The 14,274-nt window shown below is 41.9% G+C and overlaps 1 protein-coding gene across 7 annotated transcripts in view; it reads left to right on the top strand.

Moving 5' to 3' along the window:
- The window catches only part of SLC20A2 (solute carrier family 20 member 2), a 59,010-nt gene that overhangs the window by 22,093 nt on the left and 22,643 nt on the right, over window positions 1–14,274 (top strand). For all 7 annotated transcript variants that reach the window (XR_005828402.1, XM_040597518.1, XM_040597557.1 and 4 more), the window contains 5 exons: window positions 2,905–3,455; window positions 8,154–8,294; window positions 9,536–9,621; window positions 11,674–11,770; window positions 13,792–13,908. Coding sequence is in view for 6 of the 7 variants with exons in the window: in XM_040597518.1 (XP_040453452.1) it covers window positions 3,167–3,455; window positions 8,154–8,294; window positions 9,536–9,621; window positions 11,674–11,770; window positions 13,792–13,908 (730 nt within the window). In the remaining variant the exon portion in view is untranslated. The remainder of the gene's footprint in view (window positions 1–2,904; window positions 3,456–8,153; window positions 8,295–9,535; window positions 9,622–11,673; window positions 11,771–13,791; window positions 13,909–14,274) is intronic.

The raw sequence follows: 14,274 nt of genomic DNA on the forward strand, positions 1-14,274 counted from the left end.
CCGATATGTATCTTTTTTTTCCCCCTCTTTCTTTCTTTCTGTTTCTTTCTTTAAATGTTTAACATCTCTTACAGTTATTTAAGGTTGAAAGTGGTAACACTTAGCCATTCAAATGCTGTTTACATGTTAATTTTTAAACGTGTTTATTCCCTTTCCTGTTTTCTTTTTGAATTTCATCTTGTTAAAGACAAGGCTTGGCTGTTGCTGTGCTCTGTCACTTGTGCAAATGCAGTAGACATCAAGTCAAGCCTCCCAGATTTTGGAGGAAGCTCTGTTTTGAACTGTCACCTTGCAAAAAATGACAGGGTGGGTGATTTCTTACTTAAGACATCCTTTTCTCCTGAGGCCATATATCCCATTTCATGGGGAGGGAGATTATGTAGCTGCCTGCGTGAGCCCTTTGCCAAGAGCCCTGCCAACAGACTTCGGGAGACTCTTTGGCCTTCATAAAGAGTTTTAGGAGCACACGTACACACACTTGAAGTCTTAATTTCTTTGGGACCATCTGGAGTTCTGTCCCCCCTCTGAGGGAAGCTAATAAAGGCAACCTTGTGATTTAGTGGTTTATTTTAGAAGCTGCAGACTGTGGCCAGAGGAGCCAGATTTGGCAAACATTGTCCCATGAACTGTGTTGCAGTGGGGGAATGTCACAATCCCCCTGCTCTTCCTTATTCCAGAAATTGGGTCACCACAGTAAATTGGTGGGTTGGTTGATAGTGGAGAAAAGGCAGATCACTGTTGGAAATAAGGGTGTGCTTTTGTCTTGTGAGTCTGAAGGAAACAGGTCTCATATGATCACACCACCTGTGGCTGTATGCATGGATCTCAGTCGGCTTTGTCCATTTTCAGGAGAGGAAACTGGGGCACTGAGGCTAACTTGGCAAAGGTACTGTGTAAATCCATGCAGGATGAAGAATTTAATCATTAATCTCCAGGATCAAGGAAGGACCCTAGTCCAGCACTTCATCTCCTAGCAAAAATCTGATACACATAACAGAAGTTTTAACAAATGAATTTAACAAGAGTTTTGTCTTCTTTCACAGGCAAACAAGTGCTAACTCTTAATTTTTTCTTCCAAATATCACTAACCTCTTCTGTCTCTGTGAAGTCCTTTTCCACTCAATGAGCTGAGTGCTCATGAATTATAAAAAGGCAACAAGTCTGCAAACATCAAAAATGCATTGGTCCTTCATTTTCTCATGTTATCTCATAGCATAAAAATCCTTATACAAATGTTTTTAGCCATTAAGACCTTCCAAGATGTTATTTTAGAGTGTGAGGCATTCAAGGATTGATGTCTGCTCCATGTCTGGAAAAGACTGGAGCAACAGTTGTTCAGCCAGTTTGGAGCCTGGAGAAAGAAAGAGGGATATCTTTTCTGCTGAATATGTATATTTAGAAAAAGCATCAATCCTTGACATCAGCTTAGGGGTTTTCTAGGAAACAACATATCGATGTGGTATTTTCCTGTTGGTTGTACTCAAAGAACCAGCATCTCAGGAATATGTGAAATCTCTTTTCATTTTTAATTTTACCATTATTTCAGAGGTTTCCTTGCTACCACATGACCTACATTGCATTGGGATCATCAAAAGAAATTAGCATGGTCTTGAAACTGGATGTGGGTGTGTTGTTATGAGACTGAAGTGACAGCGGGGAAACAGAGAGAGAGAGGGAGCTGGGCTCAGGGCTTTTCATCTGGTAGCCCCTGCCTGATCTCTTGAAATGCTTCTTAAAACTGTAGATGATGGATATTTGCTGCTAAATTGCTACCTCCAAAATGGCACTTTTCTGCAACCAGACAGCATGGATAGGAAAGCAGAGGGTGGCATGGGACGTGTTCACGGCAGCTGCTAGCAGAAGAGGAGCAGCCCTCTAGAAGAGGCAGATGCTTTGGGCAAATTTGCTTGTAGCTTTTGACCATCCTGACATCAGTGTGGGCCTTACCACTCTGTTTAGCAGTCTTTTGGATGGTGAAGGTTTTATTTTTTAAAGTCCCTTTCTCTCTGTCCGTTTTTTGGTTTGAAAGATAGCACTTTTTTTTTTCCTTTCAGATTAGGCTAATTAAGGACTAATTAAGACGTAATTCAAAAGGCGATCACAAAACTATCAAAAGAAATGCTGAAATATACTTATAACAATGGTTTGAATATAATAACTGTTAGCAATTGGTAACAATCTATAGGAAAGAGCAGAGAGCTCAGCTTTTTAGTTAAAGTTTTTTTAGTTAAACTTCTCCAGATCGGTAGGGATACATGGGAATATTACAATTATTGTGCTGTTTCAGTGACTGAGAAGCTCTAAAAAAATTTATGCTTACTGCTTGGGATGCAATAACAGCCATAGATGAGGTTAGTGCTATTCAGAGTGGTTTCAGTGGCATCTCCTAGGCAGACATATAGATAAAATCGTTTTTTCCAAGGAGTACCTCCCTAGCTGCAGCTGATAAAATGTTGAGAACTCTGCTGAGGCTGATGGAGCTAAGTGATGTATGTCAGCTGGTAATCGGGCTGTATGGTAGGGTCTGTATGTTCTGCATGTCTTATATTTGCTGGGTACAAAGAGCCAAGAAGAATCCTCCTTCTAGAAAGAGGGCTTATCACACTGCTTGGTAAATTCAACACAAACAAAACCCCCAACCTTTCTAAATCCTTTTAAATTGCTCAAAAGATTTTCTCGGTCAGTGATATTGCAAGAAACATTGCTTTGGAGGTGACCTAATTTTAACTTTTCTGAATTGCTTTATGATTAGAAGAGTCACATGCCGAGGTAGGACCCCATTAGTGGATTTAAATCATCTGTTAGTTCTGAAAACGCGCATTGTTGTGGGCTCTGCTGAGTATTCCCCCCCCCCTTTTTTTTTTTAATTTTCTTTTACTTTTTTTTTTTTTTTTTCTGTTGCAGGACAGAACATCGCAGTTGTACCAGTTTGGGAGCAAAATATGGAATGTATTTCACTGCTGACCGAAGGCAGCCAAATGAACAGTATTTATAGTAGTTTGAAAATCAGCAGTTAGCAGTTTCTTCACATTCTAACACTACCCAGCACTTTCCAGAGAGAACTCATTGTTTACAAGAAATCTGCTTTCCAAATCCGTTGCGGTGCCCTCCAGCCTTGACTATTAACTATTTGCAAAGGGGAAGCTAATCTGCGGTTTGGGGAAAGATGGCAATGGATGAGTACCTGTGGATGGTCATTGTGGGTTTTATCATTGCTTTTATTTTAGCCTTTTCAGTTGGTGCAAATGATGTTGCCAATTCTTTCGGAACGGCTGTGGGCTCTGGTGTCGTTACTTTACGCCAGGCTTGCATTTTGGCTTCAGTTTTTGAAACCACTGGCTCGGTATTACTGGGAGCAAAAGTAGGAGAAACAATTCGGAAAGGTATCATTGATGTTAACCTTTACAACAACACTGTCCCACTGCTGATGGCAGGAGAAGTGAGTGCAATGGTTGGTAAGTAATACTTTCCTATTCCAAGTAAATTTCATTGTGTGTTTATCATCCTGTTTGTTGTGAGTGTTGTTAATTAAGTCTTCCCATCTTCTGGACTTGCACGTCTGGTTTTGTGTGAACGTAGGGGCCTGTATTCCTTTTTTTAGTCTCCTGTGTTTTTTAAATGCTTCTAATCATTTACATTTTTCAACGGGTCAGACATTTAACTAATAGAAGAAAAAAATGTTTAACATAATGGAACATATATATGCATTCCTAGCATACTGAAAAAATTATTTTGGAGGTTTTTATGATGGTAAATGGAAAATAGGTAAGCATATCATTTTTTACTTTACAGAAGATCCTACAGAAACAGCAGCTTGTTAATAATTACGAGAAGGAATTACCAAAATTGTTTAAAACAATTACAGAAAATCCAAACATATTTCCTTAAACTGATTGTCTGGTTGAGTGATTGCAATCAGTCATACACTTCACCCTTGCCCATGGCAAAACTAAAGGAGCAGTAAAGATGGTCAGATATTTAAGGTCTTTTTAATTTTTCTGACTCAGACCAACAGCAGTTCAGTGTACCTTGGAGACTGCTCTTTTGTTTGCAGTTAAATTCATCTCATTTTAGAACAAATAGCATATTCTGAGGTAAGTAACATTAAGCCACGGTATTTACTCTTTGTTTGTATGCAAGAGGCTTTGTGAGCTTTTGGAGAGCTCCCTCAAGGATCAATAGCAAACCTGCTTTGAAAGGGCAGGAGACAGGAGGAAGGAAACCTTTTCAGTGTGGGAGAGGCAGCCCAGGCAAGGGGTCAGCCCGCTCATCACCCTACGGCTTCGTCAGTCTGCTGGGTCCATGGGGTCCCACGACAGGGAAATGTGATTTATATGAGCATCGCTCGTATAATGCTACCTGCCTCTGTGTGGAAGGGATGCTCCGCTCAAAGGTTCTCTTCCTTAAACCTAACCTAAATATTATTTCCACCTACCCCCTCTAACCTCAGCACAGCTTTCAGGCAGGACCTGCATGTGAGATAAGTGAATCCATGCAGAGGTCTACTGTATATGGTTATTTTCTCATTTCCCCAAAGAAATTTTGCCTTTTTTTTTTTTTTTTTTTTTTTTAAATTTTGCTGGATCAAGATGGATATGGAATGCCAGTTTCTGGACTTGTCTGAGGTGGCTTTGTATGCTTGAGAGCAGGGAGGTGGTTCCTTTGGGCTTTCACTACTACTGAGCCTCCTGAAGGTTGGCCACGTTCCCTGCCCAAGGGGAGGAGGGGTTGGTTAGCGAGAAATCACTGCTGGGACCACAGCCGCTTCCCCAGACAGTCCCTCTGTGAGCTTGCCAGCTTAAACCACATGAAATGCTCTTGGGCACCCCCCATCAGTTCCTCTTTCGTGATGTCTTGCGAGGTCAGCTGCAGAATTCTGGTCTTTCCCTCAAGCTGTAGGGTGGCTTCTTAGTACCACTCCACTTGCATCATTTAGCCTTCTGCTTCCTGAGACAGCTCCATCATTTCCCATGGGCATGTGTCCAGGAGCAGTGTACACCATCTGAAATGTAAGTGACCTGCATCTTCTGACCTTCACATTCTTGATACTCATGGTCCCCGTTGAAGGAAGGGTCCTTTTCCTTTTCTGTATCTATTTCTGGCATCCTGGTCCTGGCTGGGCAAAGTTTTAAGTCTCAGATGCCCCCTGCAGAGGCAACTGGCCAGAAGCTCAAAGAAAACAACTTATTTGCATGCATATTTACATAAGCCTGTGTGAACTTCATGACCAGTTGCATTCCCTTCCTCCAGTAAGGGCATTAAGAAGAAATTCCACATTTTAAATCTCAGAATTAATCACAAGTTACAAACTGCAGATTTCATTTTGTTTTCCCCCCTCAAATCCATCTCCAGCTTTTCTCTGGATGCATGATATTTTTTTCTGTGTTTTCTCTGAGCTTTTGCGGATGTTTTCTTTTTCTCTTTCTGTTTTTGCTCTGCATTTCCCCCCCTGTTCTCTCATGCCTCATGATCATGTTTTTGCGAATGGACTTCGCTTCTGAATTTCAATGAAGCTTAAATGAGTCAACAGTCTGGGAGAGACCAAAAGTCGCTGTATCCTCTTTCCAGATGTTGGTGGAAGATCCTTTGATGCTTGCAGCAAACAGCAGATGGTGATTTTCAGGGCAACTTTCTCTCCTAAAAGAAAAGAAAGTAGGGAGCAGTGGGGTTAAAATTTTAAATTGTAACATTTTGTAATAATTTATAGCATATTTAAATGTTGTTTATTAGGTAGTTGGGAAGTTAAGGACTGTTGCTTTCAGAAGTAACTTGTAGTTCTTCCCTAGTATTAGCTAACTGCCAGGACAATAAGTCAGGAATTCCCCAAGTGTCGTTCTAGTGGTCCTGGTGGGAGCTGAAGTCAGCAGCTGGTGCGACCGAGGAGATGCCACTGACAGAGGGGACATCCCAGCCAGGATCAGCAAAGCAAAGCACTAACCCAGTCTTGCAGGTGGTGTGGTACTCGATGGGGGCTCACAGCTGGCATGCAGCACCAGAGCCTCGGTAAATGGATGCAGTGCCTTCAGGAGCACAAGGGGAGCTCAGGAGAGCATGAAACCCCCCTGAGCTGAAAGCCAGTGCTGGGCAGTCTGCAGGCAACCCGCTTTCTTTAGGAGACAGCAGCCCGGAGGAAAGGGTGTGCGGCCACGGTGTCAGCGGGCATGAAGGGTCTGAATCTGGGACGGCATGACAGGTCTAGTGAGCCTCCTGCTTCCTAGATTAGTTTTGCAAAGTTAAAAATTGGGAATGTGCATTTTATGTTAAGGAGTTAAAACTTTGGTGTAGGTAGTTAAGGCACTGCAAGCCCCAGAGGAAAGCCCTGCTCTGGCTTGATTTGTATTTTCTTCTGTTCCTTAAAGTGCTTCCTTAAATTTCTTTAGACCACACATTGTCCTTCTCATACTGTCTGCTGCTTTCCCTCTTGCTCTTCTGTTGGTTTTCAAGGTGAAGTTGATTAAAGAAGAAGTAGTGCCATACTCCTTCTATTTCCCCCCCTAACAAAAATCTCAGCCCTCACTACACATTTGCAGTGCAGCTGTGGCTTGGTTGCATTTTCCCTATTTTTTAGACTATTTTGTAATTACATATCTGTGGCTGCCTTAGCTGTTTATTTGGATCTTTACAGATGTTACCATTTGTTTTCTCTTTTACCTCACTTCCACTTGCTGTCTCTTAAGTTCATGTCAAAGGTTGCAAAGTGTATTTTTATTTTAGTACAGGGGAAGAGAAGCCAAAAAATTAAAGAGCAGGTGTTCCTTGTTTGATCTAGAATTTCCAACAGCAATAGGAGTACCAGTTGTTTTGGGATAGCACCCCAGGAGAGATCAGTTTTACAGACTGGGTGACTTCCAAATGTAGCTTTGTATGATGACAGCAAATCACCATTTGCAGATGGCTCCATTTCAAGACCCTCAAACTATCTTCTCCTGTTGGAAGTAAGGGTAGAGGCTGAAAATTTAAGTAACAGCGTATGTTCAGCGTCCTTGCTTTATCACCTGTGTCTGCTGCAGATCTGTTAAGAGAGGTGACATGAGCCAGAAAATATGGGATCTGTTTTGGTAGTTTGATGGCTGCCATTGGGGCCTCTTAACACTTGAAGATTTTTTAGCCTTAAGGCCATGAAGTCTTTAAATGAAGAAGAGATCTTTCTAGAAATTCTCTAATGTTAGGTGATATCCACAGAAAGCCTGTGTCACTGCCAGAATGATTCTGGTGTCCAGAAGTTAGCATCACTGCAACAGGAGCAAGGAACCTGGGTCCTTGCCATGTGAAAATGAGTTGGGTCATGGAACTGCATGGTGGCCAGCTGTGGTCTTATCTAACTACTGAAAGCTGGGACTAAAAACAAATAGAAGGCATCCTGTCTGGTGCTTGGTGTCTTCCCCCATCCCACACTCTTGACAAACATCCTTCCTTGGGACATCTGTTGGCACACAAGACATTGCATTTACTTTATAAACCATTAGCCACCATCCCTTAGTTAAAGGATCTTACTGCCTTATGCCAAGGGTATCTTTGGCTACTCCATGGACTAAGATACACTTTTTCTGCAGATCTGAATTTCTGCAGTGCTGCAATGAGCTGCAAGTGAAGGCGGTGCGAGGGTCCATTTACCTTCCTCAATCCATTTTACTTATAGAGGACCCTGGATGGCTGCACATCACTGACAAGAGGCATAAAAACTGCCCCTCAGTTTGAGCCTTTCTCTGGTAGCATCTGAATTTAGGAACATGGATGCTTCACTAGTGAACTGATCATACTGATCACTTGGAGGCTTCCAGGTCCAGCTCTCAAGAATGAGGTTTTCTAAGCTTGATGCAGACTGGAAGCAGTTTATGTGTTTAATCAGACAGGCTGTAAATACTGAAAGTCTAAAAAAAAAAAAAAAAAAAAGCACAACTCTTGTGCAGTTTAAAGAGCTGTTGGTAATAAAAAGTCATAAGTAAGATGCAGCATTCAAAGCTGCTATCAAACTGTCTTAGTGTCTGGTTTTAGAGACAGAACAAGAACAAAACTCTCTTTAGGAGATCTCTGTTGTGCGTGTGGAGTGTAGGCAGTGCTCATAAAAGAATGTGGGTATGTGGCAAAGAATTTTCTGCGTAACATTATTGTTACTGTTGTTTATGCCATGTGGTTGTGGGGTTTTTTTCTAGGTTCTGCTGTTTGGCAGCTGATTGCATCGTTCTTGAAACTCCCGATATCAGGGACCCATTGCATCGTAGGTGCTACAATTGGATTTTCTCTGGTGGCAATTGGCACGCAGGGAGTCCAGTGGATGCAGCTTGTCAAGATTGGTAAGTGCTGTTTCGTTCTGTGTGTGAGGTTATACGAAATAGTGTGCACTGCCTGCAAAAAACATTCCCAGAAATCTGCTTTGTGCTGATAGCACTCCCTCCTTAAATTATTTCCTGCCCCAGTCCTGTCTTTCAGAAGACGCGCTGATACCATGTTCATTAAGGGCTGCAGCGTGTTTCCAGTGGAGAAGGGGATAAGATGCAAGTTGTACTTCCCCAACAGTAAGCTGAGGACACATTGTCCCTTAGAGATGTGCTTCAAGGTGGCATTCCTCCTCTTCTAATTCTTTTCGTGGCAGCTCATACCACCCCGTTCTTGCTCTCAACAATACTAGCCATCATGTGAATGCCCACAGTCATGTTTCTCCACCCACGAGCTTCAGGGAGGCGAAAACTGGGCATACAGCACATGTTTAAGTCACAGCCTCCCACTGCCAAGATCAGCACAGCCAAGCAGGGATGTGAAGGAGTTTTAATTATTGTTTTGGAAGCCTTGTAACCCAAGTCACAGCCTAAACCCTGTATTAAAAGGATTTGGTGCTGAAGGCATGGAAATACAATTGAGCTTTAGAGAAGTTAGAGCAATGCGTATGTTTTTTTAATTCTGTTGAAAGTAGAAGAGGGTTTACAATGACAGCAGAATCAATCTGTTAACCATGCCACAAACAATAAATCACTCTGGATGAGATTGCCAGAGCACTGCCCTAATCCGGTTTTATTGAAATCAGTGGGAGTTTTGCCACCTACTTCAGTTAAATCAGTCCTGGACACTTGCAAATCTGCCCTGTAAAAAATGTACGCACATTATTCCTTACAATTGATGCTTCTATGGCATTTTGGAAATGGAGACTTTTACCCTGTGAGCAGCACAGCATCCTGCTAGATGCAGTTGCTTTCCACTTGCTTGCAACATTTGTGGTCATGGTAATAAAGAAATTACAGGGCTTTATTGGTCCACTCTGCATCAAGCTACAAGACACTTTCCCGATGAATTTGACTGCTAAATTTGCAAAGTTATCGGGAAAAGCTTTCACTGATGTTTCTAATAGTGCCTAGCATTACTTTGACTTTCGTGAGGGTCAGTGGACATTGAGTTGCACCAGTTGTAAGTAAACATACAGAACGTTAATTCCAGTTATACAAGAACTGTTTTAAATTTATTGCTCATTGCTTACTTACTTACAGTATTCTTGCATAATAGTTTTTGTTTCATGTTTCATTCTTTCTTTTTTTCAATACAGTTGCCTCTTGGTTTATTTCCCCGCTGTTATCTGGCTTGATGTCTGGAGTCCTCTTTGTGCTGATTAGATTCTTCATTTTAAAAAAGGTAAAGAAATCTCAGTATTATAATGAGTACTCTGTATGAAGGCTGTGTTCTAGCCTCCTATTTGAGTAGTGGCATTTCCAGAGTTGAAAGTTTGTGGCTTGCTTTTTGGACAGGAGACCAGTCGTTTCTTTAATAGCTGTTGGAACTGTACTTGCTCTTAGCCGTTCTGAAAGCTTGGAGTAAGTAGTTTAACAAGTATTTAAGGCTACATGGTAATTAATATTGTATACCTTTTTTGATCAAAGGATGGTACATTGAGATTGTGTCTGTAGTAGTACAGACTTGTTAGCATTGACTTAGTTTCACGATAGTCATTCTGACTGTTATTTAAACAGAACAGCCCTCTCTCAGGGGTACTCTGATTGGTATTTTATAGTTGTGAAATTTTAAGCTTTGGTTTTCTAGTGCATCAGACATTAGAAGATAGGCACCTGCAAATTTCCTTTATTCTCAAGAAACCCAAATTATTGGGTTTTGGTGACCTCAGTCAAAAGTGGCAGCTTTGAGGTAACATCAGTCCATATATCTCCTGTGCAGGAGATGATTTGCTGGCCACGCAGCATGAACTGGAAACCAGGGCACTCATCTGCTCTTTCCATTTGTCTCGCACCATTCAACTTGCTAAAATGGGGGAGTGCAGCACATGACAATGAACTAAAATAAGGGACACTATATTAGCAGTTATAGAGGGAACTTAAACAGATGAGGGATTAATTCTTTTGCTGTAAATAACACCACCTGTAACATCAGCTTCATCACTCTCTATTTCTGATGTAAATAAATATCAGTGATAAAAGTAGATGATAAATTCGATTGGACTCAGCTTTGAATTTAAAATTACTCAGGTTGCATAAAGGGCAAGGAAGAGTTCCTCTGTTGCATTCAAAATATAACAACTTAAGAAATTAGTCATCAAAATCACATGAACTCTGGTATAAAAGCCACATATTTAAGCATTCAGGAGGCAGAAAAAGTTCAAGCTAAAGAAATTGTCTTCTGACTGCCATCTGTGCCATTCACAAAGTAGTGAGATCTGTAGAGCTTCTGGCATAAGCAGGTAGTGACCTGCATTGTGTATGTGCATAAAAAAAGAGCAGCTTTTTAGCTTATGAGCCGGTGGCCTGGTGTAGGGGTTCATGCCCTTGTTGGGGGTGTCTGTGGATAGCAGCTGGCCCTGTGGATACAGCCCACGCTGCATCACGCTTTGGGACCGGGGCATAGCGTAGGGTGGCTGCAGCCTTCTCTCAGCTCCCTTTTATAACTCATGGCAGCAAGAAACAAAACCACATTAGCCAGCCGTTACCTTCGCCAGGCTCTTTGCAAACACGCGGAGCCCCTCAAAAGGCTAAAGCAGTCTCCTGACAAAGGCTTTTTCCGTGGCTTGCACGGTGCGTTTCCGCTGCGCCATCAGCTGAGCCCTTCCTCGTGAGTGCCGAGGGCAGGGGACCGCAGTGGGCAGCAGGCACAGCAGCATGCTAAACATCGCACAGCTTCCTTTACATTAACTGTTTAACACAGCCAGACACTTAATATTTCAGAGATTTCTGAAGCATGTTAGCTGGTGGAACGTGCCAGGCTGTCTCATTCAAAACTGAGAGGTTAAGAGAAAGGTTTTGGAATGGATGCGTTGCAGTGATGCTTGTAGCCCCACGCCAAAAATGTCAAAGCCCTGCCCTGCTTGGCACACGGCAGTCGTGCTAAGGGAAGGGGGCTCCTCATCTTGGAGACAAGGTGGGTAAGAAAATACTTGCAGAAAGAAACCTGCGCCCAGGTCACCCAGCAGGTCTGCAGCCAACTTGAAAGTACAACTTGTCTCTCTGGTTCCCATTAACAGTGTCAAGCTTCCCCAGAATGCTGGTGGTTGTCAGGACCAGCCTTGTGGATCTGGGTATAACCAGGCAGGTCACCATCCTTCCCTCACCATCTACCAAAAGCCCCACCTGCCTGGCACTAACTCAAGAGCACGTTTTTCCTTGTGGCGGTTCATGCTGACGTTAATCTGGTGAAAAATCCAGCTAATATTTCCTTTTTTTTCCCACTGTTTCTATGCAGGAAGACCCTGTGCCCAATGGTCTCCGTGCGCTTCCAGTGTTTTATGCTGCTACCATAGCTATCAATGTGTTTTCCATCATGTACACAGGGGCACCAGGTGAGTGAGGCATCCGCAGTGGGAGGCATGGGAGGGAGGCATCCCGCGGGGTATTACGGCGTGACACCACACTGGCAGGTGGCTGTTGACACCGCACAGTTACCTCCTATGTTAGGAGTTAACGAGGGCAACAATACATCATACACCTCCCCACATGCTTATATTTGCACGTGCGTTTTTGTGACTCCCTCCTGATCACTCCAGTTAGTGGGGAATGACACAGCTGCAAAGAAGATCCCTCTTTAGAGGAAGGGGAAATATTGAGCTGCCGACTTTGGCTTGGTAAATCTGAGCGCGTGTTGAGCTCTCAGAGGTATTCCAGGTACGTGCGTCAAAGTGGGAAGGTTCAGAGCGGGCAGGAAGAGCAGGCAGGCTGTTTGCACTCAGTCTAACACTATAGCTCCATTGAAATCAGCAGAGTCACTGTTCTGGCAGATCTGGCGTGGAGCCTAGTAATTAAATTCACTTCTTTATTTCCCTTCAATGATAAGAAGCCCTGAGCCTGTTCCTGCATTGAATGCATCTTCTTTCTTGGGTGTTGTGTTTTCATTGCAACTGAGTTAAAGGAAATGATACATGCCATTTCCAGGACTTCAGTTATATTTTTATATATTTGCACATTTTTTGTGCATTTGTATGTTGTGTTTATTTATATTAGTGTTTATCTTTGAACTTACATTTATGTTTTTATATTTACGTTTGCTTATGTTCGCATATTTTATGTTTATATATTTGCATTTATATGTTTATATTTAACTTGACTTAAGCAGTGTACATTTAAACATGTACTTGCAGCAGAAGAATTTAGAAAAAAGGTGTTCAGTGCTCTCAACGACTTTATTGAAGACTCCGGTCGTTAAATGTTATCTTTAGATTATATTATTACCCCAGAGCCATGAATGAACAGGCAGTTGAAGAAAACCTCCTGAATATGCCCCTGAATTAAGAAAGCAGATTTAGAAAGTGACCTCTTTTGAAATAGAAGTTTGTTTTCTCTTAAGACCTGATGTACTAGATAAATGCAGTTGGTAGATTCTACTTCATAGCACAGCATTACTGAAATTAATAAAAAGCTTGAGAAGTTCCCAATTTGAGGGTAACATAACTTAACTATTCCTTTTTCTCAAGTCTAATTGGCTATGTATCCAAGATGTTTCACAGTAAATCAGCTGTATAACTAACATTTCCTCATTAGTCGTACTGCAGAAGTAGGTCAGGCACTCTGCAGTGACTCATTAAGCAAAATAAATGAAATAAGAATCTTAATGTCCCTTCTGGTTCAGCTTAAGAGCCTCAAAAGTGTGTGAATAAGAAGGTGGGACTCTGGTTTTGATACTCAGGAAACACATATTTACCCTCTGAGGCCTCTGTCCTGGCAACATTTACTCACAAGGATGAATTAATTATGTAGGTTTCAAGACAGGCGTGCATATACGGGTATGAAAGATCAGAGTCCAAGTTTTTTCTTCATTAAGGGTCTGATCATTTAATTGAACAAGTACAAGGAGCTCTGCAAGGAAATACTTACGGGAACAGTAATTGACATGATTGCACATTGCAGGACTGAAACCTCAGCTCTGAAGTGCTACGTTAAGCTATTATCATAAGCAAATAATGGCTTAGATTAAGCCGAGCATCAGGCTTTATTGACCAGAGCAAAGGTCATGTAAATACTTATCCTAATGGGCAACATGATTCAAGATGCATTAGTGTATAAAATCACTGCAAACTTGTTGTAGCAGCCCTGATGTGGGAGTTTTACTCCCAACTACTCTGGAAATAAGGTCACAGTAGGGTAACAGAGGATTGGAGGACTAAACCTGCAAACATTTGCATGTCAACTAGACCTTTAAATGCTGCACTAACTGATATGTATGTTAAAAATTATCAGCTCATTCATGCTGGTTTTGAATACGTTGTGAACACAGGCTTTTCTGCAACAGACTGCTTTTCCACTGCCTGAGATAATTAAGTCGTGTTAATTTATGGTTTGCTTGGGTTTTATTTCTTTGTCTTCACAGTACTGGGACTGATACTGCCAATGTGGGCCATTGCTCTAATATCTGTTGGTGTATCCTTAGTATTTGCCATCTTAGTCTGGATTTTTGTGTGCCCCTGGATGAAGAGGAAAATAGAAAGTAAGTAGTTGTTTGATGAAAAATGAGTGATGTAAATTCACAGAAAATTTCATTTTAGAGCTGGAAGTGTCCTTGAGAGGTCACCTAGTTCAGTCCCCACCCACAGGCAGGATGTGCTTAAACTATTCCTTATATATTTGTGTAACCTGCCCTTAAAAACCTGCAGTGGTAGAAATTCAAAACCTTCTTAGGCAATCCATTGCAGTGCTCGCTTCTAGAGTCTAGCAGAAACAGGAAAATAAATCCTGGAATGTCATCTATTTTATATTTTGTTAAGGAAATGTTACAAAGGAAATATCTGGCAGAATTACTATCTCTTAAGTGACTTCTTTACAGTAAGTTGGGCTGATCACAGCTTGTAGCTTT

This window comes from Falco naumanni, chromosome 1, assembly GCF_017639655.2.
Source record: "Falco naumanni isolate bFalNau1 chromosome 1, bFalNau1.pat, whole genome shotgun sequence".
Lineage (NCBI taxonomy): Eukaryota > Metazoa > Chordata > Aves > Falconiformes > Falconidae > Falco > Falco naumanni.